This window comes from Podarcis bocagei, assembly GCF_964188305.1.
Source record: "Podarcis bocagei genome assembly, chromosome: 1".
In the NCBI taxonomy this organism is placed as follows: Eukaryota; Metazoa; Chordata; class Lepidosauria; order Squamata; family Lacertidae; genus Podarcis; species Podarcis bocagei.
The window spans coordinates 129,970,142-129,996,973 of NC_138125.1; the positions used below are offsets into that span (position 1 = coordinate 129,970,142).

General features: G+C 42.3%; 1 protein-coding gene across 2 annotated transcripts in view; it reads right to left on the reverse strand.

The window, feature by feature from the left end:
- The window catches only part of PLCL1 (phospholipase C like 1 (inactive)), a 196,897-nt gene that overhangs the window by 45,781 nt on the left and 124,284 nt on the right, over positions 1-26,832 (reverse strand). The window contains exons 1-2 of one of the 2 annotated variants that reach the window (XM_081201729.1): positions 7,015-7,571; positions 1,535-4,006 (exon numbers count right to left, since the gene is read on the reverse strand). In XM_081201729.1, coding sequence (XP_081057855.1) covers positions 1,535-4,006; positions 7,015-7,527 — 2,985 coding nt within the window. In that variant the 5' untranslated portion in view covers positions 7,528-7,571. Of the gene's footprint in view, positions 1-1,534; positions 4,007-7,014; positions 7,572-26,832 lie in introns of those variants that run through there. The other variant, XM_081201730.1, reaches the window with a different exon arrangement.

The following is a 26,832-nucleotide window of genomic DNA, read 5'->3' on the forward strand; positions in this document are numbered from 1 at the left end:
ACAAAGAGAGTACAAAATTCCATTACAGACAGTGCGTTGCTCCAAAGGCCACCTGAATCCCATCAATCCCAAATTATACAAATTGGCACTGAACCTGCATTCTGCTACATACCATTGTAATCCAAGTAGGATAGAAAATGAATGGAACATCTGTGTGTATGAAAGTAATTATAGTCTATAAAAGTGAAAGAGCAACTCTCCATCATTTGGCTATACTAACATTTCTCGTTTTGAGTAGGGCTTTTTTCTCTCTTTTTCTGTACAAGCATATTTGCAAACCAGTTCTCAACAGGAATTTACAAAAACACCGCTTTTAGATATAATTAAATCAGCTGCTCTCTCCATCTTCTGACAGACGGCAAAGGGTGTTGTCATCTAAATGCATATTGCAACCTCATTCATTTTTGTGCTAAATGTAATTTGTCTTTAAGGTGTTTCAGTAGCAAGATCTGTATTTTCTCACCACTTGCTTATACATTATGGTAAGGATAAAACTGTTTGCATGAACTGTAGACATGTACTTTCACATGATTAAAAAAGTTCCATGTCTGCGATTCAACCCTTCTTCTTTAAAACATGTTGAAAAGAAGGATGCAGCGGTGGGGGGGGGGGCATACCAAGTTTTATAGAACAAATGAATTAATCTTTTATGGGGAACTTTAAACCCTTTGTAGTACCTACATCAATATACTTTATTTTTCCTGGTAGAAAATTTTAATTTATTGAAGACCATTCCTATTAACAGAAGAAAGTAGACTACTAGTCCTGTAACATTTCATGAAACAGACATTGAAACTCTGACGTCTAACTTCTTTCAGTGCCAAATCTGGTGCACACAAGAATGCTGTTCTTAGTGTGCAGGGACTACAATGGATTTTAGCATGTTTTTGGTACTAGGCTGCATCATCAAGACAAGTTTGTTTGCACTTGCATCTGGTTTCTTCAATCCTTCTTCGGGGGGGGGGGAGAAAGAAGAGAAGGTCATAGGAATCTGGCATTTATGTGTACAGATGCACGGCCTAAGTCACAGCTGATGACAGTATGTGCAGTGGGGGCAGGCATGCAATCTGACTGCCTTGCCACCTCTGGAAGATCCCTCTTGAAGCAACCTTCCTCAATCTGCTGTCCTACAGATGTTTCAGCTACAACTCCCTTCAACCTCAACAAGCATGGCCAGCAATCAGGGATGGTGGGAGCTGTAGTAGACCAAAAGGCTGTTGAAGAGAAATCCAGAACAACAAGGATAGCATGGTGGAAGTTGGGAACTTCAACTTACAAGGGATGCAGAGGACATCCTAACATAAGGTGCAGCTCATTGACACTTGAGAGGTAGGGTCTTGGGGACTGTGCATTCAACAACACTGAAAGAATACAATTTAAGTGAGCTACAACATTATTTACTAATAGGGTGTTGCATCACTTGTGATAAGATCCCCCCATTATGAAAATATTATTAGCAGTTCTTTTGACTTAAATAGTTGATTAAATCAAGTTCTAAAACAAATGAAAAGAATGAAATGGTACGTTTCATTACCTGCATATTTTCCCGCATGTCAGTTGCCTCTCTTAATGGATGTATCGCTGGTTTGAAGATGTCATCTACAATCTTAAGACTTGTATTCCGCAGCATGGTATAGTCTCTTGTTTTCATCCCTATTCTCGCGGTCAGGCTGCGTTTATGGGCCTTCCCTCCACCGCTTCGGTTAGTTATTGCAATGTGCACAAAAAGCGTAACATGCTCCATAAGGTCTCCAACAAAGGAGCGCAAAGGTATGTGCCGATAGCCTGGCTGTATACATTCTAGGGGGATAGCGCATTGGCCTATGAACTCATCTCCAATGTAATCATCATCCAGCACAACAAAACGGATCATTGCAAGCTCTGGCAGGTTTATCTCAAACTCAAAGCTCTCATCAAAAATGGGGTTATCACTGTTTTGCTGAACAGTTTTAGTTCTCTGTTCTGTACAGTCTGCAGGAATGCCATGGACTTCTAGGAACACATAAGGATCTATGACATCCCCCTTAGCGCAGGCTCCTTTTGGCTTTGGAAAGTTCTGCCCACTGATGATTTTGACATGCAGAACTTGAGGAGAGGCCCCTGGAACTATGCCCTTTGTATTCGCACTGAAATAAGAAACTTCTTCTCGCATAACAGAAGGTCGAAGAACATAACCGCATCCTCCGTTTTGTAGGAACCAACCAGTATGTAAATCCATCATTGGCCCTGGCGTTTGATAATTCATGGCCACTATCTGGCAACCACAGTTCCAAAAATCCTGCGGATTTAAGTTGCTGGAATCTATTCTCATGGCACTAGGGTATATTCGAGACAGAAATTTCTTATTGTAATTTACAAAGTTCTCCGGACACTCATTTGCAATTCTGCTAGCATCTGCTTCACTAAAGGAACAGATTTCCCAGTAATTCTGACTTTTCATTGAGTGCTCAAAATCTTTGAATCTGACAGCTCTGCATACAGATACCAGGTCAGACAGCTCCTTGCATAACCAAGTCATCTTGGGCGTCTCCACAGACACTTCAGACATTCTTCGAGATATTTCAGCTTCTTCGTCTTCATCACTGACTTCTCCTTCTAATAAATCCTCACCATCAGGCAGTTTCTTCCCTTTGATGATAATCTTCATTTTCAGTTTCTCTGGAGATGGAAGGTAGGCTTCTGACTGCGGTGGCATATCAGTATAGAGCCTGTTTTTAAAAATCTTCTTCATCTGTTCAACCATAACCTTCTGCTGCTGTATGGAGCAGTAGTTTCCCAAGCAAAGAATAAGAGGGTACTGTGATGAAACAAAGGCAAATTTGTTGATCACCTCAATGACACATTGAAAAGATAGAGGTGACGTCATGCTGTTACGATTGCAGATGATGGGCTCCTTATCTGGACCATCACACACATCCAGTTCAATACATCGACAGCTCATCTTCAGTGCCCTGACATAGCCATTAATATCAGCTGGCCCTCGCACCTGGTCTTCTATTAGGTAAGTATTGTGAGATGAATTGATATAGTAATGTGATAAAGGCTGGGTCATATCTTGGACAACATTTTTATGTGCAGGGTCAAAAATATCACATTCTGGGGACAGCAAATACTGAGTAAATCCATCAATTGCCAGAAAACCCTGCAACCGCCCTTCCTCTGAAAATTCATACCTTTGAATAATATCAAGACACATTTCTTCAGTTGCTTGTGCCACCCCTTGCTCAGCTTCTAAAAAAAGCATGAGGTCATTGACATCTAAGTATTCTTTGTTTTTAGATATTTGCACCAGCAAAAAATAAACTTCGGGTCTAGTGCAAAGCTCAATGTATGCTTCACAAAATTCCTCTTTTGTTACACGGGTCGTTAGCTTCTCTTTGCTTCTCTGGATTTCCTTAAATTTTAACCTGATCTTTGACTCCTTTAAGGCAGGGTTCAGCCGCTTTATTAATTCTACAGCTGTGTCTTCCAACATGATCCCATTACCATCGACATCTGCGGCTTCAAACACAGACTTTAGCCATGCAAAACGTGGAGTGTCCTGGCTACCTTCTATCAAATCCAGGCACTGTTTGGCACGGGAAACCAGGTACCTCAAACCTGACACCCAAATGTTGGTCACGTCTGCTGAATTGGCAACGAGATCCAGTGACTCATAATTCTCCCCATGAATTATAGAGAAGGCACAGTCTTCGGAAATTTGATCTGCTAGCCCATTGTTTCTGAATGTTTCTGTGTTTTTCCCTAACCGGACCTCTTTCACAGCGGAAATTTCGAGTTTGGCCTTGTCAGGATCTTTCTTAGATGGTTCCCAGCGAAGCGCTTGTGAGTCAGTGTCCAGGGTAAAAAAACGATTATAAATACGGGAGTTTGGCCGGACTTTCTTCAGTTCACAACCAGCCTGCATGAAGCTGATGCAGTCGTTGGCGCTGCTTATTTTCTTTTCCGATGGCATGCTGCTGAAGGACACTGTTTTCTTGCGTCCACATTTTTGATTTGCAGGATCCTACAACACAATTTAAAAAACAAAACACAATGAATGCCCTTCAGATCAAATGGTAGGTAGAGAAATGACATATTAAGTATAATGGTCATTACCACGCTCAACAAGTGACTGACTAAATAACATTCATTCCTTAAACTGCACGTGGGCTGGTATAAACTATTTTGCAAGAGGTGAATGACACGATGATCATTTACCCCTCAACAGAAGCTCATATAGGATTGCTATACGTCCGGATTTTCCTGAATACAACTGGAATACTGCAGTCAGCAGCAGTGTCTGGGCAGAAATTGAGAAAATGTCCGGTAAAATCCAGACGTATGACAACCCATGTTGGCAGTGCCATTTTTGCCGTATTTCCATAAAAATAGCTCAAAAATGGCAATTTTACCCCCAAAAAACTCAACAACTATGGGCAAAACTAAAAGAAGCTCAACAACTTTGGCAGAAAAAAGAAAAGCTCAACAACTTTTTTGTCCAGATTCACTGTTTGAAATATGGCAACCCTAGTCTGGCACATGCTCCTACTTCAACCCTGGTCATTGGACAGTGTTCTTCACCACACTTGAGAGCAGAGAACTGGTTTGAGGGATGTGTGCAGAACACACACAGCCCAGCGCTTTTAACACCTTGATATTACTCTCCCTACACTCTTCACATTATCTGCCTCAAGCAGTTACCTCACTCTGCCCAACAGGAGGGCCGGCTGTGGCATGGCTGCCATCAAGTACATAAAAAAACAAAGAGTCTTGGGGCAATTTAAAGACTAACAGTTTTTTTTGTAGCATAACTATCAGCACAACAGCAATCAAATGGGCAGAGTTAAACAAAGGTGATCAAGACAAAAACCAACATTATCAAGCCACTTTAATTCTGCTCTGCATCCTGAAGGATGAACAAAAGAAAACCACAAAATTATAACCGCTGTGTAAAATGCTGGTTCACATTTGTTACATGACATATATATTTATTCTCATTTCCATGGCCCAGCCACAATCCATTCTACACAGAAGTTTGTCCATACCAGTGCTTTTTTCGGGGGGGGGTGCAGGGGTATGCATACCCCTAAACATTTTGCGAATCTCTGTACTTTTGTTCATTTACTGTATTTATTTTTCTGGATTTGAACTATAAAGTGGTGATTTTCTTGAGTCAAAATGAGAGTACTCCTAAACATTTTTTTAGAGAAAAAAGCACTGGTCCATACCACTGCTGACCCACAACTCTAATCTCCATCGACATGCAAAGCTTTTTTTTTTTAGTTACAAGGATATTTAAATAGAAGTGGAATCAAAGCAATTCTACTGAACTAACCAACAATAATAGAAAGTAAGAGTAAAGAGAGTCCAGTTGTCATTTCAAAATCCAGTCATGTGGGCGTCAATGACCCACAACAAATTCCCCCTTGAAACACACAATGGCCCCCATAAAATATGACTTCTATGTAGGCACTGGGTAGCATATCAGTCTGTTGTGCAAGACCAGGCATGTCCCGGCTTTAGAACTCATCTATTAACAGTCTCTGAGTAACAGAGTTTTGAGAATGTTCAGCAGATATGGAACCTTTAGAGGTAGTGGTTTGCCTGAAGATGTTGCTGGACTCCCAACTCCCATCAACCGCAGCACATGGCCAATGGTCAGGGAGGATAGGGGCTGCAGCTCCAAACACCTGGAGGCTTACAATCCTGCTCCCCCAATGTAAAATCTTCCCACTTTCAAATGGTTAATCAGAAAATAAACACCTGAGAAATGTTAAAGCACTGTGAGAATCCACTGACTTTGACACAGGAGTTTTCCTATGTGTCAACAAGGCCTACTTTCAGAAGCCAGAAACACCATAACCAGACACTGAAGAGACCTGTCAGGAGTAAGCATAGACCAATGGTACCAAATACAGTGGTGCCCCGCAAGACGAATGCCTCGCAAGACGAAAAACTCGCTAGACGAAAGGGTTTTGCGGTTTTTGAGCTGCTTCGCAAGACGAATTTCCCTATGGGCTTGCTTCGCAAGACGAAAACGTCTTGCAAGTTTGTTTCCTTTTTCTTAACACCGTTAATACAGTTGCGACTTGACTTCGAGGAGCAACTCATAGAACGTGGTGTGGTAGCCTTTTTTGAGGTTTTTGAAGACTTTGGTGATTTTTGAAGCTTTTCCAAAACTTTTCCGACACCGTGCTTCACAAGACGAAAAATTCGCTAGACGAAAAAACTCGCGGAACGAATTAATTTCATCTCGCGAGGCACCACTGTAGTATGGGAAACAGCCCTACTAGAAAAATTAACCAATAAACTGAAACTGACACGGGGACAAACAGAAGAAGATGCCTTCACCCCGGTATGGCTCCCCTTTATCACATACACAGCCCAACAAGACAATGACAATAATCCACCAACAGCATACAAATCAATAAAACACCCACCAACCCCACTCACACACGAAAACAAAGATCACCACAGCCAATCACAAACCAACAACCACACCCTAGGCCAACCCCAACCTCTCTCACCACCAAAGGAACACAAGTGAACAGCACAAGCAACGATGACACCAAACCCTACATACATTAAGCATAACAGAAACATCGCCACCCGACCCCACCACCACCCATCTTCCCTCCCTCCACCCCTTCTTTTTTTTTCTCCCCCTAATGTCTCAACAAATGAAACGGATTTGTAAAAATGTTACATGGAAAAAATGAGACATTACACTTACTTCTGTAAAACAAGAAAATTTTAATAAAAAAAAATTTTAAAGGGCCTCAGACAGAATGGCACAGACAGATTAGAGAAGGAAAGAGAGAACCAGTCAGTGCGAGTAAAATGAATGCGTAGAAGTACGCACAGAGCTTGAAGACCTAAGTATGAATGAGACAGAAAGAGCAGAGGCAAGCAGCAACAGATCCAAGGGGCAAATCAACTGTGTGCTCAAACTCCAGGTCTTCTCACTCATCGATTCCCTTACACGCATCCTGAGCCCATATACTCATCCCAACCCCTCAATTCCTGTCTTGCCTCTTTCTCCAGTGATATGCCTTCGGCAGGAAGAGTCTGAAATTGTGATGGTGTGTTTCCGAACGTGGAAGGAACGGTCAAAAATTGTGACGACGTGCCTTCATACTGGGCAGCAGAAGCAGCCAAAGATTGTGTCGCTGAGCCTCCAGGTGGGGTAGGAGTGGCAACGGGCTGTGGCACTGAGTCTTGAGACTGGGTATGAGCAGTCACAGACTGTGAGGATGTGCCTCCAGATGAGGCAGGAAAAGCCACAGACTGCGTCGATTGGCTGCAAGCAGCTTCAGATTGTGAAGATGAGCCTCCAGATGGGGGAAGAACAGCTACAGTCAGGGATGATGTGGCTCCAGACAGGGTAGTAGCAGCTATAGACTGTGATGATGTGCCTTCAGGCGGGCTAGGAGCAGCCACAGACTGTGACGATGAGCCCCCGGATTCGGTAGGAGAGTCCACAGACTGTGATGATGAGCTGCTAGAATGGATACAAGCAGTCAAGGCTTTCAGAGGACTCAACATTTAAGCACCTTGCTGTTGTGTTCCCTGGCAACCTGGGTGGGCAAAATGGCATATCTGCCTTGCCTTCCCATTGGTCAGAACTTAAGGCCAGCCAATCAAGCACAAAAAGAACACTCAGTACCCAGCCAGAAGCGGATAGAATTATAGAATCATAGAATCATAGAGTTGGAAGAGACCACAAGGGCCATCGAGTCCAACCCCCTGCCAAGCAGGAAACACCATCAGAGCACTCCTGACATATGGTTGTCAAGCCTCTGCTTAAAGACCTCCAAAGGGGTCCACTGTCGAACAGCTCTTACTGTCAGGAAGTTCTTCCTAATGTTTAGGTGGAATCTTCTTTCTTGTAGTTTGGATCCATTGCTCCGTGTCCGCTTCTCTGGAGCAGCAGAAAACAACCTTTCTCCCTCCTCTATGTGACATCCTTTTATATATTTGAACATGGCTATCATATCACCCCTTAACCTCCTCTTCTCCAGGCTAAACATGCCCAGCTCCCTTAGCCGTTCCTCATAAGGCATCGTTTCCAGGCCTTTGACCATTTTGGTTGCCCTCCTCTGGACACGTTCCAGTTTGTCAGTGTCCTTCTTGAATTGTGGTGCCCAGAACTGGACACAGTACTCCAGGTGAGGTCTGACCAGAGCAGAATACAGTGGCACTATTACTTCCCTTGATCTAGATGCTATACTCCTATTGATGCAGCCCAGAATTGCATTGGCTTTTTTAGCTGCCGGGTCACACTGTTGGCTCATGTCAAGTTTGTGGTCAACCAAGACTCCTAGATCCTTTTCACATGTACTGCTCTCAAGCCAGGTGTCACCCATCTTGTATTTGTGCCTCTCATTTTTTTTGCCCAAGTGCAATACTTTACATTTCTCCCTGTTAAAATTCATCTTGTTTGTTTTTGCCCAGTTCTCTAATCTGTCAAGGTCATTTTGAAGTGTGATCCTGTCCTCTGGGGTGTTAGCCACCCCTCCCAGTTTGGTGTCATCTGCAAATTTGATCAGGATGCCCTTGGCTGCAGCTTTAATGCAGCTAGGTAATTTGTTTAAATATTTGTAACCCACACTTCAGCACCTTGCGGACACCCCTCAAGATAACTTACAAAACCCAGTTAACTAAACAAGAGTGCCAAACCAAAAACTAGAATTGGATTTTATCCTAGACTGTACATTCTAGTGGAAAGAATTCTGACTTAGTAGATTCTGAGATGAAACTAGATAAATGTTTAAAATACAAAGTATGCTCTCCCCACTTTGGCTACTATTGAGGAAGGGAGCACTATTTGGAATCAGAGAACAGACATCATTACCCTCCACCCTTTCATTTGTAATTTGAGCACTGAATCAGAGGAAAATGGGAGACTATGAATGAATGGATGTGAATGTGAAAGGATCTTCCTTTTAAAATACATGGAACTGGTGTATAATGGCTTCACTAACCCATACCAGACAGACCTTTTGCAGCTGAATTCTGATTTAATTGGCACTTCCAAATCATCTTTACAGGCAGTCCCATGTAAAATTCATTACAGTAGCCCAATCATATTGTAGCTAGAGGAAGTCCTGGTCTAACATGACAAATGCTGTATGTGTTTCAACACACCTCATCTTCTTTTCAGCTCACAATCAAGTCCAATGGTAATCAAAGTGTGTCCATATGTCCTACTCTACAGAGGACGGCCATCTATTTGAAGAGCTCTCCAGTCCAAGTCCTAAAGCAGAAACAAGGAAGGGAAAACAGGGGCCTTGAAGTTGCCTATTAACAGTTAGCACCCGGAACTGTGGTAACTTTGCAGGCACCTGTCAAGAGTGCAGGCACCTGGTTACAGTTTTCTTCACTATGGTGAGATGTATTGTATTTCTATTTATTTTTTAGCAATTATTTCCATATGCAAATTTCATGCAAGCCTGTGCTCTCCTTTGTCCTTTTATTGGTGATGAATATAATACAGGAACAAAAAAATAAACAACTTTAATGTGAAAATAGTTGGCATAATTTTCTATTTTTGGACCAAAACATCTATTTAAAATATCAAATATTGGATAAAGGCATAACAATTTGGGAACTTTAATTTTTAAAAAATAAATTTCTGTCCTAGCTGCTTGAGCAAATTAAAACCTTAAGCTTGCTCTTTCACACCCTCTATTTGTAAATATTGGTATCTACCTTGGATAGTGAAATATTAGAATGATCTGTAGTACATTCAGGACAAAATTGTAGGCTTCAAGTACCACTTAAACCTCCACACCTGGTGTGAAGAGGGCAAGGGGAGGTGAAGGGGGGGGATAATGTGTTTGGCTATATGCCAAAATGATGGAACTAAAAATATCACTACAAAATAAAAAGTAAAAAAAAATCCCAAACCACACTTTACTTTGCATTCTTTACACATGTCTCCCTCTTTTCTGCTCATTCTCTCCACATGCAGTCAGCATTCTGTGGCGACTGAGCATGCCCAGTTCTCATTAGGCTTGAGCGTGGGTGATGACATTTTGGGAACATAAGCAACAGCACTCACAGCTGAACATCGTAAATAATGGGAATGAAGTGGTGCCCACTGAGAAGACTCTTCAATACTGCTCTGCATCTAAGCTCTTAGGAAACAAACAAAAACATTCATTTCTATTATTCTAGATCAGGCGAGGCGAACCCTCCAGATTCAGCTGTACTACAACTCCCATCACCCCTGGTCACTGGCCATGCTTGCTGGGCTGGTGGGAGTTCTAGTACAGCAACATCTGGAGCACCAAAAGTTCCTCTAAATGATGAGGCCAATGTCATTATGTTCTATTTTCACTCTCCCATGTATTTCTCAACACAATGTTATACGGTGTGTAGATGAACTCTGATACAAGGTGCCATCCACAGCTCACACAGTGGCCGGAGAGGGAAGTAAAGAAGAGGTGGGGTCACCAAGCAGTCTGGAAAAAGCAAAACAAACAAAAAACAGACTTCTAAGCTTCCAGTACTTAAAAAGGTCTCCTGCTACAGTATCAATGGATATTTTTACAGCAAGATAATTTGCTTCACCCATCAATCTGTTACAGCTCAATGACAATTAGGATTAAAATAAGGAGAAAGCCAATTAAACCAGTACATTGGGTCAACCCTACCATTATCCCTACAGCTCAGAGACACATTTTATTTGTTCCAAGATTTTCATATTGTAATTTATCACAACGCTAATACAAAAGTCTAGATGCCAAGTATAATTGAATGCAGCTGATTATAGGGTGGCTCTTAAAGATCCTTTCAACACATGGTTTAAATGTAAGCCCTTGAAAAAGTTCTGCTGCCACAACAATTTCCAGTAAAAATACAGAATAAATTCAAGAATTTTTTCTATCGGCTTACAACATGAAGAGAAACTTACAGGTATGGGTCTTCGCTTCAAATGTAGAATGCAATCCTACATGTGCCTAAAGAAATAAAAATCTCATAGAGCTCTAAGGAACTTCATTCCAGGTAAATCAGTACAGTGGTACCTCGGTTTACGAACTTAATCCGTTCCTAAAGTCCATTCTTAAACCAAAACCGTTCTTAAACCGAGGCACGCTTTCCCTAATGAGGCCTCCCACCACCAGTGCCCTTCCACCGTTTGGTTTCTGTTTGTAGACCGAGGTAAAGTTTGCAAACCGGGACACTACTTCCGGGTTTTTGGGGAATTCATAAACAGGACTGTTCTTAAACCGAGGTGCCACTGTATAGGATTGCAGCATTGGACACATTTCAGTCTCTTGACTTTAGTGAACATAGGAGTCAAACCATTGCTCCAGCTAACTCTGTAATGTCTGCACTGGGTAGCCGCGACTCTCCAGGGTTTCAAAAAGGCGTCCCTCCCTACCCTACCTGGAGATGCTGGGCGTTAAACTTGAGACCTTCTATATGCTCACCATTGAGCTACGGTCACTTTCCTTCAAGGAAACCTGTAAACAGAAGGGACCATCTTAGAAGAGGCATCCCGCGGTCTCTCCTTTGCAGCAGAGAACACCTCTTTTAAGGAATACATGGCCTCTTGCTGCAGTAGAACTCCATGGAGGCCGGATCTGCCACCACCTCAGAAACGCACCCCCCCATGCCACCTCTACAGCAGTCTCTTGGTGAACAGGAGGCGCTGCTGGCCTTCTTCCACCCCTGGGGAGGAAACACGAGGGCTGCCCTTTAGGGTCTCCTGGGCTCTGCCCCCTCCCAGCATGATTCAGACTGGGCCCCTTTTCCCTCTGCAACAGCGTTTCATTCCCACTTCACCCGTTGGAAAAGCCTGATTTGATTCTTCTACCTTCCCTGCTACTGTTCCAGATGTTGATCTTTATTTTCCTCTTGTTCTAGATATACAGGTGAAACTCAGAAAATTAGAATATCGTGGAAAATTTCATTTCAGTAATTCAACTTCAAAGGTGAAACTAATACATGATAGACTCATGACATGCAAAGCGAGATATGTCAAGCCTTTATTTGTTATAATTGTGGTGATTATGGCGTACAGCTGATGAAAACTGAAATAAATGAACTTTTCCACGATATTCTAATTTTCCGAGTTTCACCTGTAGGTCTTCATTCACCCCTTCTTCCCTGGCCAGGGGGTGGGGGCATTTGTGGTTCACCCTATGTGCTAAAACATCTAGGGCCATCCCTCCTCTACTAGCCTCTCAATAAACCACCAAGCCCTCTCCCCCATGACTTTTTAATATGGGGTGACCTGCATTGCTTTAACTATTGCTGTTTACAAGAGCAATCCTAAAGGGGTAAGAGAATCTGTGGCAGATCTACTGCCACTTCCTAAGTCCTGCTGGGTTCACACTTGCAGGGAAATAAGGTGGGGGGGAGAGCTTTTTCAGGATCCCCCCCCTTCATTCCCCATCATTTTACTCTTTTCCCCCTCCTGTTTGCCGGTGGTTGGGCAAGGAGGTCCAGATAAAGTTATGACTTCTCATCTAGTGAAACCAAAGCTTCCCTTGATTTCTGGCAGCAAAGCAGCAACAGCAGGAGAGGTTTCTGCCTCCAGAATGAGGCATAAGGTAACTTTTTCCCTTTTGTGCCAGTTACTAACACATTACAACATGGTGCACATTGATTAAATCATGGCACCAAAAGCAATCGTGATGAAAATTGCACACTGGTAGACCTGTAAGGGAGGGTGGGAAAGGGGCTAAAAACTGTAGCGAGTTATAGCCTGAACCAAGTCTGGAGATTGCAAATGGGCAAAGGATAGATGACTCATTTGTTGCTGCTGCTCAATACAAAAGAACAAGTCATTTGGAACCCTGACATCTGGGGAGTATTTCAAATGGGAAATTTTGTAAGCAGATTGGTCTTTTAAAAAATCATTTTGCTAATGCAACATAGGTCTCCTACAGATTCCTCAGCACTTTTATCAGTGATGATAAAGCAATGACTCAGCGCCCCATTAAATGTTACCCTAGCTGTGTGCAGAGGCCCCTCTTCTGTAAGCAGCTCCAGCGTGACTGGGTCAGCATTTAATGAACCCAAAGTAAATGTGTAGAGAGTCATATGTAGGGAATCCCAGCTGTGGAAGAAGCACCCTGCCCAGAAGGAGAGAGGAGGAAGACTGTTGGGAAGATGGGAAGACCCTTAGCCCCCCACCTCTGCTGGATCATTTAAAAGTTGATCCAGACTTACAGGACCTGCTTACAAACAAATGGCTGTCATGCAGTGGGGCAGGGATGGCAAACATGGTTCCCTCCAGATGTTTTTGGACAGTCAGGGACGATGGGAACTGCAGTCCAGCAACATCTGAAAGGCACCATGCTGCCTACTCCTGAGACCGTGGCAGACATGGTTTAGTTTCATCATACCATCAGCTCTCTTACAGTGGCAATTATCTATGGATTGCATTCTCATATATATATATATATATATATATATATATATATATATATATGACAAATTAGACGATACCACTCAGATTTTTGTATGGGCTGCCACTGACCTTGATTGGCATCTTTCAATTAAGATTGTGTTCATGAATATGAAGGAACGCTTCAACACATTCAGCTGACATCAAATGTTACATTAGTAGGTCCTGACACATTACTGTTTATATTGCAAAAGTTTAGGACGTTACCGCTTAATTTTTATTTCAGCAATTCTTTCTTTCTTTCTTTCTTTCTTTCTTTCTTTCTTTCTTTCTTTCCTTCTTTCCTTCCTTCCTTCCTTCCTTCCTTCCTTCCTTCCTTCCTTCTCTCTCTCTCTGTGTGTGCACACAGATGCACGTATACACACACACTATCTGATTGTTACATAGCAGTCTAGCATTTGACCTGTCCACACCTTTCTTCTGGCTGGGAGATTGCTGGGTTACTTTTTAAATAATAGTAGTAGTAATAATAATTTTAAGAATAGGCTTAACACTGCAGCTTGTGCAGACATTCAGCATGGCTACAGTAGCTGATGACTAAGTACCTTAACAACATAACTTTCCTGATTGAACTTAAATCAAATGGGGCTGATATGGGTGAATAACCCACATTTGAGAGGGTGACCACTTACAAAATTTCTAAAAAAGAGGAAAAGCTTCACTAGAAAAGAGACCAAAAGAAGACACTAATTTGCTTTTTTTTTTTTACAAAAAAAATGCAGATACTAATTTATATGTACCGCTGCAAATTTATAAATCATGACTATTGAAACAGAAATCCAAGACCATTCACCAAAGTGGTAAAGGCTGTAGATGGGTTGCCTGTGTGCCTGTTCAATCGACTGTCCAGGTATGAAAATATTGGCAGGCACCTTCAAGGCCTCTCTTGCTCTCCTTTCTTGGGGTTCTTCATCTCTAAAGCAGACTTGGACTTGATGGCCCTTCAGATACCAGATGCCACCAAAAGCAGGGTGCCTTCAAAGAGAAGACTTTCTCTGGCAGGTCTTCATACAGACAACTGTCCTCTGTAACCTAAGGATGCATGGCAACCCTAAGTGTAGTGATTATGTTGTAATATAATAGGTCTATAATGTTCTCAGAAATCCATTAAACTTCCCCCATCCCCACTCAGAATGCCTATTTCCTATCCAGTTTATTGCTGCTATTAGAATTAATGTGATGTCAATTTCCCTGAAACCGATACATAAATTCACGCCAGTCCAATCTGCAAGTGTAATTTCAGTCCACTTTCATTTACCTCGCCAAATGATGTCAGATTTTAATTAAAACGCTTTAGCTGAAAATTAAATGTCAGCAGTGATGCAGAGTTGCTGTTAAAGGGGTGTATCAAATAAGCAGCAGACATTTTAAAAAGAAGCAAAGAAGGCAGCACGTGGCTAAAAATGATGATAATGGAACAACGGAGGAACACAGTGTGTGAAAGAGAAGGATATAAGAAGGGTAATCATGGGCTTTTATACAGTATCTGGTCTCCTTGGTGAGATGAACATGAAGAAAAGGACACATTACCAGAGTTTCAGGCAAGTAAACATTCCCAGCTCTACCTGGAGAGGCAACAAGGGCGAGTAAGAAGACAAAACCATCTGTAAAAGCAACTCACTTGTCCATATATACAATGGTAATTGGGACAAAGCATGGCTCCAGGCATTATAGATATTGTAGGTGGGTGATCAGCACATTGTCATTCCTTGATTCCAACCAGGTAATGTCTGAAGGATGATTCACACAGCAAGCACTGTCCTAGATAACGTTGATACTCAGACAACAACAATACCCACACAGTTTTATGTGGAAAGGAAGTTGTATTTTCCCAGCAAGAAAAGATCGTTGTTTGAGTGTGGCTGGGCACATTCAATGTGTGCAGCATTATCTTGAGGGGAAACATCTGGATCATGCTCAATGGCACTGTAAGAACTGCATTAATTATTGCAGGAGAGATGCTTTTTCTAGAAATAGCCCCTTTACCTACTGTTTTTTTTTGGAAGCTAAAAAATATTTATTAAAAAGGATCAGTTGCTTCAACCATGATTATTATTATCAGTGCCTCTTTTCAGCACTTCTCTCCTTTTTTGGTTAAAAAGTGTGACACTTACTGTAACAACTTCATGATGAGTACCGGCACCTATTTTTCTAGGAAAGAAACACTGATTATTATTACTTGCCAGAAATTGTTTTCTGCTTTAACTTTATGTATCCCACTGGAGAGTAGCCATTATTAATGCATGCATGCTTCTGGAATGTGTTTTGCTGACCATCCAATAAACAGCTAATCAAAGATAAAGATCTAGACATTGTAACATCCCATTTAACGTTTATAGCCAAAAAAATTAAACAACTCTTTCTTTTAAAGAGATGTTGTTCTAGAATACTGTACACACTGATTATCATTCCATTTTGATTTGCAAGGAATGCACAAAGTGTATTTTTGATTGTTATACATTTAATTTCTCAAGGAAGGCTCAGCATTAAATCTGATGAGCAACCTATGCAGTAGGGATTTTCAGAAGCTTAGTACTTGCTCCACTAAGATCAAACCCTGCAGGCACCATCAGCAAATTGTTCTCTAAGGACATGTCTGTTCATTTCCTCCTGCAGCCCTCAATTCTGTATTTGTTTATTAGCAGCTATGGACTAATTTCCTCTTTGGTGTTCTGCCCTACAGGTTTCTCACATCTGAAGATGAAGTTGGACTGAAAACCCAGATGACTGTTTGGTTCAAATATAGGTAAGCTACATTTTCTCTTATTAAGAGAGCCTGGGAGGAGTACACAGGGTCTGTGTGCTGATTGATGGTGACAATAAAGAACACTGAGAGCTGATCCAAATAATCTAGGAATGGGTTCCATGTTTTTTCCAAAAGGCTTCCAGCATCTGCCTTCTAGGGGCAACCCACTCTTTATATGCCATTTCATGCTGCCCAAGCTTGGTTTTCCTAATCTTTAACACAAAGCCCTTTGGTATCTGTGTACACCAGGCCTGAACCAAGACTGCTGTGGTTTAGAAAAAGCTGTGATATGCCCCATTAATAGATTCCCAAGCTGTTAGCATCTGAGCATCTGGCATGTGGTTTTAGTAGCTAAGACCTAGTTTATTCATTGAGGCTGCAATCCCAGGCAAGTGTGTATAGGGCTATTGCTTAACAGAGCACAAAATTAAATGAGCAGGTGGAGTTCAAGGTAAAGCTGATGCGATGCATCTTGCCATCTCACAGATCAAAAGCCCCTACAGGGTGTGCAGTGTCACAACACTGGCAGGACCAGATTTTTGCCATCTTTAGGTGTTTAAGTATTAACTAAGGACAAGTGGGGGCTGAGGGGACAAATGCACTAGCTCTACCCTCTAGCCCCCTGCCAATGTTCTCATCACCTTCCATGGGTTGGAGGGTGAGAGCCTCCTTTGCTAGTGACAAGCAGGGTTCTAAATCATGTGTGGAGCCTCCATGAGGTCAAAAGCTCCCTGTTTCAGAAGAACATCACCCACAATCTGGAGTGCAATGGGAACGGCAAAAGGGGCAGTGCTATCATGTTTGTCCCTCTGTGCCCTGCCCTGCTTTTGTGTTTACTGAACATTTAACATGAACCCCTCTAGATGCTGCCAGACTCCAACTCCCATCAGCCCCCAGCCAGCAAGTCCAATAGCCAGGTATGATGGGATCTAAAGTCTACCAGCATCTGAACAGTCACCCTGAACTAGAGGCATTATTATGCTTCTGCACAAGCAGAAGAACATCTTTGGATTTACTGTATTTTTTGCTCTATAGGACGCACTTTTCCCCCTCCAAAAATGAAGGGGAAATGTGTGTGTGTCCTATGGAGCGAATGCAGGCTTTCGCTGAAGCCTGGAGAGCGAGAGGGGTCAGTGCGCACCGACTCCTCTCGCTCTCCAGGCTGCAGGCAGCTATCTGCAAGCCTTCTGAGCCCGGCGGGAGTTTCACTTTTTTTCATGAACCCATGTCCTCCTCTGGGGTGTTTGAAGCAGTTTCTATATTATGAGGTATGCAACAGTCCTTCCATGACTAGAGAAGTGCACATCCGTAGCAGACACACACAATTTGAACTTGTCTTAAATGGCAAGCTAAAAAAAGATCCCAAAAGGTGGCATTTGCTTAACGAACGTTAAAGAGCACCAAAGAGAAATTTTGGATGCCCTTTGATGGATGGAAATTCTAATGCCCGGGGATGAATTTTTCAAGCAAAATGTCCTAAGAATGTGTTTCAGGGTCCTGAAGAATGAGAACTGATAACCTTTCACATTGCTGCTGAGATATGGTAACCTTCCCATACTTGTCGTTTGCCGAGAACAGGTATGATTTATTTCATCTACAAAAATAGATACTCCTAACAAGCCAACCTGATAATTTGATTTGAATTCTGAAGCTCACAGGCTGTAAAAATGCCAGATAAAGTTGAAATATAAAATTGTACATTCCACTGGGCTCGCAACAGACCTTGTTCTGCAGTCCACAACCCTGTTCAGATGAAGAACTTGGACACATGCCAGTTGTGTCATGTGGATGTGTGTGTGACTCTATATCTGCTCAAATCTAACAATCTGAACTCAGCTGGGTCGTTGCTTAACCTTTGCATGCACATAACAATTAGCCTTGGAAAAAAGAACCTGGGTTTTTTTGCACTATCATTTTTTCCTTAATTGATTGACTTCAACATCTTCCAGTCTCTGACTAGAACATATAGGTCATGCATTACACTTGCATGTTATTCTATAACTTGTCACCTTTCAAAACGGTTGTCGTATTTGTTTAAAAACAAATAATTAAATATTGTTTTAAAAGAACTGGGTGAATTTTGAGCAATTGCACCCATTCCCCCACTGGTAAAGTTGGTTTTGTTTGTTGCAGGAGGAAGAAAGCAGCAGGGGAATTGAGCCCTCTTCAGACAGTGTGTACTTTATACCATTCTAAAAAGGAGGACTGCGCCTATCTGACCAACCCCTGACTTCTGTCCATTCATCAGCTCCCTGAACATTGAATCTCTTTGTGTAACATGGGGCATTCCTTCATACACACATTCAACTTCATACATGAGCTTTACTGTGAATTACTGTGTGGAGCTTGGGTTGAGATCCCCATGCCACACATTGAAGATGCACAAACGCTGAATATCTGAAAAGATATAACGTGGAATCATGCTTTAGCCTGAATATGGGATACTGAGGGAGTCATTTGCATCACATTCCAAAGAGGCTGCCATACAGCAGAAGGCTTCACATGGGCCAGCAACCACAGAGATTATGGTTGATTTGGGATAACAGAAGTTGCAGTCTAGCAACACCTGGGTAGCGTCAGCTTCCTCACCTTGCACAAGAGAAATGGAAAGTGACTTTAAACCCAGGGACCCTCTTTCAACTGCATCTGCCTCCCCAATTTATCTTGGTGCAGATGGAAATAAAATATCCGGCAGATTGTGCTGATGATGTATCCTGCTCTGCAGTTCATTATGCTTAAACTAGAAAAATACTAAAGACATGTTTCTCAATAAGCCTGACAGATTACATAAAGTCATTGGAGTTTTACAAGGGGAAACATTTTCAAATGTGTTGATTAAATTATGACTAACGACTTGGACCCATAGATATAAATCTCTAATCTCATCAGCACTAATGATCTCCTGCAGAAGGAAGAAGGTGTTTTATTCACTAAAATAAATAAGCTTTTCAGGGGGAAGCCTCATAGAAAATGAAGTACACTCTCCAAATTGCCTTTCACCAGGCTCATTTTAAAAGGAAAAAATGGTTCATGAAAACAAAGAAGGCATCATGAAATCAAGCCACTGTGGGTGGTTTATAAAAGCTAAACCAATGTTTTGTATCCCTTGAAATTACCCATTAGGTTTGCATTCTGAGCCGCTCAACCTTCCAAAATTATTTTTACATAGACATGCCTTGGATTAAATAATGAACTACCATATTTTTCCGTGTATAAGACGCCCCCATGTATAAGACGCCCCCTATTTTTGAGGACTCCAAATTAAGAAAACACCTCTCAGCACTACTCGTGTATAAGACAAGCCCCAATTTTAAACCTAATTTTTTGGTTAAAAAAACAAACCCTAGCCTTATACATGGAAAAATATGGTAAAGCCCCCACCGCTTTCCCAATCCTGCTCCGATCTTATAGGGGAAGAGGCTCACAAGGGCTTTTGAAAGCCTCCCTCACCCTCCTGTTTTAATACTGAAGTGAAGAAGATTTTGACTGGCGAGCTGCCCTGCCCATCTGTCAATCATATGGTGTCATAATGGCTTCACACTGTTGGCAGCTGGGTGGCCCCACCTACCTATCAAATATGACTCAAAAAGCAATTCTTGATCAGGATCTGGCCTATGGCATACCTTGTTGGCTTCCTTTAGCTATTGTAATAACCGTGCTATACTATATTTCCTGCACCATGTTCCACAGGCTACATAACCCTCTCATAGATCAAGTATGCAAGGAGTGGAGAGAAGAAATTGAGAGTGAATTGTTTACTCCTTGATGAGATATTTACTCATTTCTCATTTTTTAATTCTGTCCATCAACGAAGTCCTTTGGATGGTTTTCAAAAGCCATGAGTCAATAAAATACAAATGTACAATCAGATAACATCAAAACGCATGCTAAAAAGAATTATCAGTACAGGCAATGTAAAGCTACCAGAAACCAACATTACATCAGTATAAAAGGTCCAGTAAAGGGGCCCCTGAACATTAGCTCCAGTCGTGACCAACTCTGGGGTTGCGGCGCTCATCTCGCTTTATTGGCCAAGGGAGCCGGCGTACAGCTTCCGGGTCATGTGGCCAGCATGACTAAGCCGCTTCTGGAGAACCAGAGCAGTGCACAGAAACACCGTTTACCTCCCCGCCAGAGCGGTACCTATTTATCTACTTGCACTTTGACGTGCTTTTGAACTGCTAGGTTGGCAGGAGCAGGGACCGAGCAACGGGAGCTCCCCCCGTCGCGGGGATTTGAACTGCCGACCTTCTGATCGGCAAGTCCTAAGCTCTGTGGTTTAACCCACAGCGCCATCTGCGTCCCTTATAGCCTGACATTAAGCGATGACCAAAAAATACAGAGAAGTCCTGTATGTGGTCATCAGTGCTGTGCTGCAGCAGTTGAGCATTCAAAAAGCTGAAGTGGATGTCCTAGGAGAGTTCCATAAATGGGGTGCCAGAAACGAAAATAAACTCTTGTCTGTCTCATCTCGTTTGGCAAGGGCTACTTTTCTTCTTAACCTTACTGTAAGCATTGACCCGCACATGAATGTGATTCAGACAAAGACAGTACTTCACAACTTGCTGATATTGTTCCACTGCTGCAAAACATCAACCACATGGGTGTGTCCAAAAACATGTGTTGCCCAGTCAACAACATCCCTCCGGTGTTGGGGAGCAATTGTGTGGGAAGGACACACAGAACTGCCTCCACCAACATCACCCAGCTATTGAAGGTGCTTGCAGTGGTATAGGACAAAAATGGGGAACCTCTGGCTCTTCAGATGTTGTTGGACTTCCATCTCCCATCACCCCCAGCCAGCATGGCCAACGGTCAGGGATGATGGGAGTCCAATAGCATTTGATGGGTCGCCTGTTCCCTGGTTACAAGATGTCACCATGAAAAAATAGCTCCACTCCACTACAGGTAAAGTATTGAGATCAGTGAGTGATGTATATGCACTTGGGTTCATCTAAGGTGTGTCCTCTTCATTTAATGGGCTTTAGCTACTACAACAAAGAACATAATAAAACCTTAATATAGATGGGTAGCGAAATGATCTCTAAACATTAACTGTGCTTCTGTCTAGTAGAGGCTGCAGAAGGTTCATGCTTAACTCGTTAGGAAATTAGCACTGTGCTTTTGTTATTACTCTTTGAACAAAGGAATAAGGGGTGGTGGTGAACCACAGAGAGAATATAGCTACTCTCTGACCCTCTGTAATAAAAAGCCATATAATTTACTTGACACTGATTGGAAGCAAAGGTTAGTGATTCACACCAAATTAACACAGCTCTACTACAAGTGCATTACTTATGTGTCATTAACCACCATCCCAAGAGAACTGACTAATCAATGACAGGATAAATTTACTTGCAGGCGCATTTTCTGAATGAGAAAGGAGCAGAAAAGGTCTAACGTGCCAGAGATTCTACATTGAATGTAGCCTAACATTTGAACATGTTGAGCAGTTTGAACATGATCCAGAGCTGGTCTCCCAAGTTTTCTTTAAAGTCTAACAAACCCTGCACTTAAAAAAAGATAACAATTTTAAAATCCTCCTCAATTACACACATCTATCACTCTACAACGGTAATTTATTGCCCACAAGGCATAGCACAGATTATACCAAAAATGGAGTGATTCTCCAGACTTTGCAGACTACAACTCCCATCAGCCCCAGCTAGCATGGCCAATAGCCAGGAATGATGGGAATTGTAGTCCAAAACATATGAAGGGAACCATGTTGGCTATCTTGAAAACAGTCCTTTCTCTGGAATGTGTTTACCAACGTTGCTTGTTTGTTTACTTATTATTATATTTTAACATATAGCCCAAGTGTCATTCAATGATCTCCCCCCCCTCCATTTACAGTCACAACCACCCTTTGAGGTAGGTTAGGCTGATAGTGACTAGCCCATGGTCACCCAGTGAGCTTCATGGCTGAGTTGGGATTTCAACACAGGACCCTTCTGTCCTAAGGAAGTCCTAGTCCAACTCTAACCACCACATCACACCATACTGTCTTAATGTATGGCAGAACTGTTTTTTCAAATGGATTTTGGAACACATATGTAGGAGACTCTCATTTTACTTGTTGGGATATTAGTGGGAGCTGTTACATCCCACCAGGAGAATCACCTGGTGCTAATTCCCAGGGCTGCAACACTTCAAAATGTCGCTATTCACTCCTAGTATAGAGTCAATATGGAAACTTAAGGTAATTTTCAGGGGGAAAGAGCTGTGCTCTACTACAGATTTGTAAAAATGTCAGAAGGGGGGGCCCTAATGGTGGGGGGAATCAAATATGTTGAATTCTATTCTGCAAAAAACATTATGGGAAGAATGACAGGTTTTAATAAGTCTTTTACTGGCAGAAGTATGACCATAGTGTATCTCCTCTAATCTCTGATCCCCACCCCAAGAGCTTCTTGGTGCAAGCCCTGACCACTTTGGGAAAGTTCCATCTTTGCACAGCCAGCCTTTCCAGGACCGACGATGCCCGTGATCAAGTTGTTCTTTGGGAATATGGGGTGGCTGGTGGGGGGGTGAGTGGGAGAGAGGGAGAGGCGCGCACACACACTCCAAACACCCTTAAAATAAATGTAAAGTGGACCGTCTACATTATTACAAAAAACAGTAATAATTGAATGCAGTAACAATAATTTATGATAATAAAGAGTGGACACATAGTCCTACAGATACAACCAGCCCTTTGAGGGTGACCAAACTGCTGATGCGGCCCCCGATGAATTTGGGTTTGACACCACTGACCTACATCAACATAAGGCCAGAACAATATGCTTTATTAAGCTTCCTCACAACAACACTGCTCTCTCGCTCTCGCTCTCTGTGTGTAAGAGATATGCATGTAGGTATTATATGTCTATATATGTCTATAATTCCCGCAACCTAGTGCTCACCACAAGTTTTGAACTACAACTCCTACAGCCATGACCATCATGGAATCCCAAACATCTAGAAAACACCAGATTGGAGAAGAGTGGTATTATATTTTCTATGTCAACTGACCAGCATATTCCATACCAAACAGTATTCAACAAAATTCAAACATTAGGTTATGCGCTGGCACAAACATGTACCAGACTATTTTGCTTTCGTATAGTCCTATATGGATTATTATGAATTTTACAGCAATAAATCAAAATTCAACCCCAACAGGGGAGAAAAATGAAAACTATGCTCAAGCATTTATTTATTTATTTATTTATTTATTTATTTAGTCTGTATCTTTAAAGGTTGTGGGCTGACATTCAATTCAGTACTGTACAAAAGTATACCATTCAATCCAGTTCTACTCTTTTGAATCTTGGAAATCAAAGTCTGCAGGACATCCATGAGTTTAATTACAGAAGACAGGCATTCAGTAGTCAATATGGTAATCTCCAGATGTCCATGAACAACAGCTCCAGTTATTCTTTACCATTAGCCAGGCTGGCTGGGGCTGATGGGAGCTGTAGTTCAACGACATCTAAAGGACGCCATGTTGGCTATTCCAGCTTTAACCTAGGCCAGCCTTCCCTCAACTTGGTGCCCTCCAGATGTTTTTTGTCTGAGGCTGATGGGAGTTGTGGTCCAAAACATCTAGAGCAGCGGTTCTCAACCTGTGGGTCCCCAGATGTTGTTGGACTACAACTCCCATCATCCTGAGCTCTGGCCTTGCTAGCTAGGGGTGATGGGAGTTGTAGTTCACCAGCATCTGGGGACCCACAGGTTGAGGAAGGCTAATTTAGAGGGTATTAGGTTGAGCAAGGCTGCCTAGGCTGTGCTTTATTACCAAGGGCTTTATTACATTTTTATATTATTAATAATAATAATAAATGTACAAACAACACCCTTGGAGGCAAGATGTTCCACATATCCACAAAATGTAAGTCCGATCTCAAAAGTCTCCAGAATAAGTAAATAAATAAAAAATGCAAATGGGCTGAGCACATGAGTTGCTGCTTCTGTTTCCACCCCGGCCATAATTTTAAATGAACTCAAAACAGATGGAATTAAGATCTGTATCATCCGGTGCCCAATTTCTCAGCCACTAACTTTATCTGCCCAAAGCCTCTCCCACCTATCCCTCACTTGCCGTTCAACCAATGCTATTTGTGTATATCTACTACTTACAATTCACATTGTTCTCTAAGTTTCAATTTAAAAACAGCAGGAAAAGTAAAACGTGGAAATGAACATTTAACATAAACTGCCTGCTCCTCCTGCTGTTGCTCTGCCACTGTAATCTCTCCTGTAAAGAGAGTTAATTTCTTCCTTTGAAATCCCCCCCCCCGCAGTTCCTTAGGCTTTTCCATCCTCGTATTCTTTAAACAAAAGGTTCAAAGTTCCTGTGCAAAAAGTAACAATCCCACTAGGAGTCAATGGGAGTGCATCACACATTTTTCCCATGAACCCTTCCCATCCTTTCCTACACACTGGCCTCACGAAGATCATCTGTGGGAGCGAAATGTCCTTGCAAGGCTACCGCTGAAACTCAGGAGGGCTGTGCAGTTGAGACCGTCTCGCAGCAAGCAGCTTATTTGTGTAGGAGTGTGTTTATTAACATTGTCATTCTCAGCAGTCTCTGTACACAGTGCTCAACATCTGTGCTAAAGTTCAGACCAGCAGTGGATTATCCAGAAACCTTTTAAAATGTCAGCCACCATTTGCATTAATTCACAAGATAAAACACTTAGAGTGCTCTGAAATCTCCTAGTCACAACTGAGCTCAAGGTAACTTATGGAGGGAAGGGGTTGGCCCATCTGAGCTTCTAATATTTTATATCTTTATGTATTTCTATATTCTAATGTTTTCCAACCTGAAATTTAGTTTGCCCCATTACTCCACCAGTTCGTGATTTAAAATAAAATTTAAAAAGTCTGCATGAATATTCATACTCATTCCTCTGTGTGTTTCTTCTAATATATGTATTGTTGTTCCATCTTGCCCAATATTTTTGGAAGCAATTGTCCCAAATATAATGTATTATTCACAAGTTTGAGAACTTTCTGAACCCAATTACCTCTCCCTCTCAAAGTAGCAAGATGGGTTCAGGACGAATCCAGTACTGAACTGGGTTTAGGTCAGATGTTACTTTCTACCTGGGCAGCAAAAGGACACATAGAGACTCGCTCCCCTCTCATGGTAGGTTGGAAAGCAGGGTAAAGGTAAAGGGACCCCTGACCAATAGGTCCAGTCATGGCCTACTCTGGGGTTGCGGCGCTCATCTTGCTTTACTGGCCGAGGGAGCTGGCGTACAGCTTCTGGGTCATGGGGCCAGCATGACTAAGCCGCTTCTGGCAAACCAGAGCAGCACACAGAAACGCCGTTTACCTTCCCACCGCAGCAGTACCTATTTATCTACTTGCACTTTGACGTGCTTTTGAACTGCTAGGTTGGCAGGAGCAGGGACCAAGCAACGGGAGCTCACCCCATTGCGGGGATTCGAACTGCCGACCTTCTGATCGGCAAGCCCAAGGCTCTGTGGTTTAACCCACAACGCCACCCCCGTCCCTGGAAAGCAGGGTGAATGTATAGAAACTGTATGCCTTTTAATACCATCCACCAGAGAAAGAGAGGAAAAGAAGGCCCTGCTTTTGAACTTCCAGAGGTGTCTGGCATTCTGGAAACATAATGCTGGACAGGTGGACCTATCCTCTGATCCAGAATGGGCCCCTTCTTATAAGAAATGAGTAGGAATGGGGGGTGAAATTCAATTCAGTTTGCATTTGGAGACAAACCTACTTAATCAGCACTTTCTGAAACCATACAAGAACTGAAACTCAGCCATCCTTCAAAATTCGCACTTCTTTGAATTTTGCAATGCTGTTCTCCTACCAAACAGTGCTTATGAAAATGCATATGTTTGGGGAAAGTGTGCAGAAAAATGCAAATATGAATGAAAATAACATTAAAAAATGCAAATATTAATGAAAATAACATAGAAAAATGCATGCTATCAGGGGAAATTGCTTGCAAACTGCAAGTGACGCAAGCACGCCACACAGAATGAGGTGAGCACATCGCACAGCATGTGTGCACAGCCGCTGTGAAATTTTGAGGGGGCCGGCCCACTTCTTGAAAATTTGGGAGGAGCCTTTGGCCACCCCACATGGCACCCCTGCATTCAATATTTCACCTTTAAAGAAACTCCCATCCATCTTGGACTCCCTTCTCATTGAGTATTTCTGAACATGGGATCTCACCCAGTGGCTCCTTAAGCTTTTTGAAACTGGCTTTCTTAAAGTCCAGAGTGCATGTCTGAATACACTCAGCTTTCCCTTGCCTTTGTATCATAAAACCCAGGAAGACATTATCACTTCCTCGCAAGTTTCTGAGTACTTCCACTTTGTTGATCACTTCTTCCCTGTTAGTAAGGACCAGTTCCAAGATAGATAACCCACTTTTTGCTTCTTCCATCTTCTGGGAAATAAAATTGTCAGTGAGGCAATGCAGGAATTTGTTGCACCTTACAATTTTGGTAGAGTTTGAGTTCCAACAGATATGGAGAAAATTGAAGTCTCCTGTGACTACTACATCTCTCCTTTTGAATGTTCGGCAATCTGCTCTAGGAAGGCATCATCTACAAGCATATTCCACAAAAGACCACATGTACAGTCCTTTCCCCATATTCCTAGAAACCTCTGGTTAGCACAGAAGTAAATCACACTCTGCAAAAGGGGCATTTTCATG